The sequence below is a fragment of the Bactrocera dorsalis genome, chromosome 2, assembly GCF_023373825.1.
Source record: "Bactrocera dorsalis isolate Fly_Bdor chromosome 2, ASM2337382v1, whole genome shotgun sequence".
NCBI lineage: Eukaryota > Metazoa > Arthropoda > Insecta > Diptera > Tephritidae > Bactrocera > Bactrocera dorsalis.
The window spans coordinates 68011366-68015868 of NC_064304.1; the positions used below are offsets into that span (position 1 = coordinate 68011366).

The window sequence follows — 4503 nt, forward strand, 5'->3', positions numbered from 1 at the left end:
CATAGTAATTGAGTATTGTAATACATTTGGAATAGATGATGTTTTTGGTAATATAAAAATGGTAAATATTTTACATAATAAAAAAATATATATAATTTATTCAATTGTTATCTAATTGATTTTATTAATATATTTCTTAAAATACTTGATTTTAGATTTATAAAGTCACTTGACGCAACAAGTGTCAAAATGATTTGCATAACATTTTTTTGTTTGAATTATTCAATTAAAGAAAAAAAACAACAAACACATGCGGGAGTTGTAGCACATGAAAATTTTCATTAGCACTGCTGTGCTACCGCTTCCAATTTTTTGCAAATAGCAAGAAAAAAGAAAAAAACAACAAACACATGCGGGAGTTGTAGCACATGAAAATTTTCATTAGCACTGCTGTGCTACCGCTTCCAATTTTTTGCTACCGCTACGCCAGAGCATAGCGCAGAATTTAATTTTTTGCTCCCGCTCCAGCTATAGTTTTTTAACTAACAAAACTCGGAGCAGAGTAGAGCACTTCTTTTACACTGTTATGCTAAGGCTATGCTGTGGCTCCCGACAAAGTGAGAGCGGTAGCAAGAGTAAAATGAAATGCTACGGGAGTAGCATAGTTTTTCAAACGCTGGTCACCAGAGCATGCTAATATTACCCCAAAAATGCTAATTGAGTTACCAAATATTGCTGTAGAGGTGCTCTCTTTTCTCTTCAATGTAAATCTAAGTTTCGGATACTATCCAATTTCATATATAAATTCGCTGATTATCTTGATAGATAAACCTGAGAAAAACTTTACACTTGACTCCTTTCCTTCACGAAAATAATATAATACCAACGCACCAATTCAGGTTTCGTGAAAAACAAAATATGATAGAGCACGTAAATAGAATTACTAACGAAATAAGAAAAGCATTTGAGCACAGAGAGTAATGTTCAGCTATATTTCAAGACGTGGCTCAGTCATTTAACCCTTCTGCACAAATTGGGTCAAAATGACCCAAATTTAAGAAACAAACACGTATTACCATGCCTTAGGATGGCTAATTGCTTATAAAACCATTTTGATATCCTCAGTCTGAGTCTTATGGTGAGTTGTACGTACACATTTTTTTTCCAGGACGAGCCAGTTTTTTTACATAATTTTTTAAAAACTTTTCGTACGCGTATACAATTTGTGGGTCATTTTGACCACCAAGAAAATTTTTACTCAAATGTGACTAAACAAAAAAAGCGTGCTAGTGCTCATTTGTGAATTTTGCGGTGCCTAGTGATAACGGTATTGAACTTTATTTTCTGATTTTTTTTTATGCTATGTATGTACGTATGTATATAGTTGGTGAATTTTGTTTTGCTCTGGGATAACTGTATTCTACTACATACAGCAAACATACGTACAAGCTTATGAAAATGTTGTCAGTTGTGTGATTTATTTGAACTGTGAAGACGCTCGTGTAGACAATTTTTTTGCTCAGTGATATGCGAATGTAAAAATCTGTGCCATTAAAATGCAGCGAAGAAACCAGGTAATAATTTAACTTTTTTATAATATGGCGATTCTCTTATTATATGTAGGTATGTATTCATATTTGTATAGATTCTATCACGGCAAAGAATTGAAGAAATTTTCAATGATGATGACGAGTCACTTGATGAAGCGTCTGATGAAGATCAAGATTTTCGATGTGATGAATCTGAAATAAATGAGTCTGATATATCTACAGATTCTTTTGATAGCGTTGAAAGTCTTAGCAGAGAAACACAAGGAAATAAGGAATGTTTTCCTGCAAAAGATGGTACGATTGTTTGGTATAAAGATCCTCAACAAATGCAATGCAGCAGAATGCGACAAGAATGCATTCTTTCAAATAAACCAGGCCCTTCACAACACGCACGTTCCTTGGTTGCTAGCATAAAAGGTGCTTTCGATTTATTCATTTCACTAGAACTGAAACAAATTATTGTTGAAATGACCAACCTCAAGGGCGTGCAGTTATATGAAAGTAAGTGGGAGATCATTGATATAATGGAACTGGAAGCATACTTTGGGCTGCAGATCATGGCTGGTGTTTCCAAGTCTAACGGGGAAAGCTTGAGATGTTTATGGGATGAAACAAATGGAAGACCCATATTCCGCGCTGTTATGCATATTGAACGATTTATGCAAATTTCACGATACCTCCGTTTTGATAGCCATGAAGATAGGGAAACCAGACGGTTACGTGATAAGCTAGCTCCAATAAGAAATATTTGGGACAAATGGAGCAAAAATCTTAAACTGATGTATAATCCAAATGAAAATGTGACCGTCGATGAGCAGCTGGTACCTTTTCGTGGAAGATGCTGTTTTAGACAGTACATACCTTCCAAACCTGCCAAATATGGCATAAAAATATGGGCTCTTTGCGATTCCAAGTCCAACTACGCATGGAATATGGATGTCTATCTAGGAAGGGCCAGAAATACTCAGCCAGAAAAGAATCAAGGTAAAAGCTATCAACATGAGAAAAATAGCAGTGAAACAAATAATACAAAAATATTTTCTTTAGGTGAAAATGTAGTTATAAATCTCACACGCAATTTGGGGAGAGGTTATACCGTCACGTGTGACAACTTTTTTACAACCTACAATTTGGCTGTCGAATTGCTACGACGTAAAATAACGGTAGTAGGAACAGTTAGAAAGAACAAGAAGTTTCTTCCCCTCCAAGCTATTGACGTCAGGAAAAAACCAGAGTATTATTCGGAATTCTTTTTCACACAAAATGTGACTGTTGTGACCTATATGCCAAAGAAATACAAATTCGTTGTTGCAATGAGTACTCTTCATCATTCGGCAGAGACTAGGGCTGATCAGAAAAAGAAACCAGAAATAATACATCACTATAATGCGACTAAAGCAGGTGTTGATGGGCTGGACCAATTAGTAGCAACGTACACATGTAAACGCCAAACGAAACGATGGCCAGTTGCACTCTTTTCCAATATGGTCGATGTTTCGGGATATAACGCATATGTTATATGGACCGAACTTAATCCCGAATGGAACAGATTATTGTCCACATACTAAAAACTCCAACAAGCATTCAGTTCGTTGCGATAAATGCTTGAAATTTATATGCAAACAACATAGTGTAAAGGCAGTTATATGTATAAATTGTCAGAATTGATGTATTTTTTACTGAGTCCTATTGAAAACAATTTTGAATTTGTTAATTTTATGTTTGAATAATAAAAAAAATGAGTTTGCCATTATAATTTTAACATACTGACGTGTTTTTGCTATTGGGTCATATTGACCCACAAATTGTTTATGAGGGGTACAATCTCAATTTGTGCAGAAGGGTTAATAAGGTGTGGCATGAAAGCCTCTTAAATAAGATTAAAAACATTCTACCTTTATAATTTTATGAAACATTGGAGTCTTATATAATAGGGTGGGTCGATTCCGGACTTTTTTCGATTCGGTATTTCTAATAGTGCGGAAAAGTTGCCTTAGTACTTCCTGATTCCAATGCCACTTTTTGTTTTGAGATCGGATTGCATCTTCAACCCCAACTCCGGCCTTGAAATTTCGGAAATTCGCCTAAAATCGTGAAATTGTCTACCTAGCTCCTGAAATACGCATCTCATGGCAAAATGTATGAAACAAAAGTTATTTGTCACGTCATTTGCTTCCGAAATGTGATCATGGCCGTAGGACGAACCGTTCCCGAGATACGAGCGAAAAGGCGGCGCGCCACAGCGCAAGGTGAAAATTGTTGCAGCTCTCAGCTAACCTGTATTGGTCACCCAGAACCCACCGCGTGGATGTGGCTGCTCTTCGGGTTCCTCCCAAGCCCAACCCAACCAACCAACCATATGTCAGGCTTGTTTTAGTCTAAATCTGTGTCAAATTTATTGATAAATCAGATTTTGTACTAAACGTTGGCACTTGTTGCCTAGATTTCAGTGTAGAGCGTATAAAACGATCACGGGATTGGGGGCCAATAACTTTAGAAGATGCCTCTGTCACCAGTTTGACGGTTCTCTCGACTGCCACGGTGTGAGAGGGGAATTCACTAAATTTCCATACCTCTGCAGTGTCTCCCGATAGCCCTTTTATGAGTTCTTCGTTAGAAACTGAACAAAGAACTGGTGGAACAGTCAGGGTAATAGTCTGCCAGTTAATCATATCGTAATAATTATTAGCTTTGAAATTCAGCTTTGGCACTTTATTACATCTAACCCTTCTATTTACAGTGTCAGACTCTGTTTCTCTGGCTGCCAAAAGACGGTCAAGGGCCAACTTTCTGACTTCTATCCGTTCGTCAGTCATCATACTAAGGAAAATGTTTTCTGGAAGAGCAAAGAAAGCATTCAGTTGAATGGATGAATCGACAACCTTGCGCAGTTTAGCAGGTAAATATCTCACCCTTTGAATTGCAACATAGAGATGGCGCGAGCCATCTTTGATTGAACTGTTGAATCTTATTGAGAACCACAAAGGTGAGTAAACTGAAAGTATGTACTTGA

At 36.8% G+C, this 4503-nt stretch overlaps 1 protein-coding gene across 2 annotated transcripts; it reads left to right on the top strand.

Annotated features, from left to right (window-relative positions):
- Nucleotides 1–364: 364 nt before the first annotated feature.
- LOC125776624 (piggyBac transposable element-derived protein 4-like) lies at nt 365–4164 on the top strand. Of its 2 annotated transcripts, XM_049450058.1 has the most exons (3): nt 365–1514; nt 1586–2474; nt 2538–4164. In XM_049450058.1, exons 1-3 carry the CDS (start codon nt 1497–1499, stop codon nt 3056–3058), a joined length of 1428 nt encoding a protein of 475 aa, XP_049306015.1. In that variant the 5' UTR covers nt 365–1496; the 3' UTR covers nt 3059–4164. The 2 variants fall into 2 exon arrangements, with proteins under 2 accessions (XP_049306015.1, XP_049306014.1); XM_049450057.1 differs by having other exon boundaries at nt 367–1514; nt 1586–4164.
- The last annotated feature ends 339 nt before the right edge of the window (nt 4165–4503 follow it).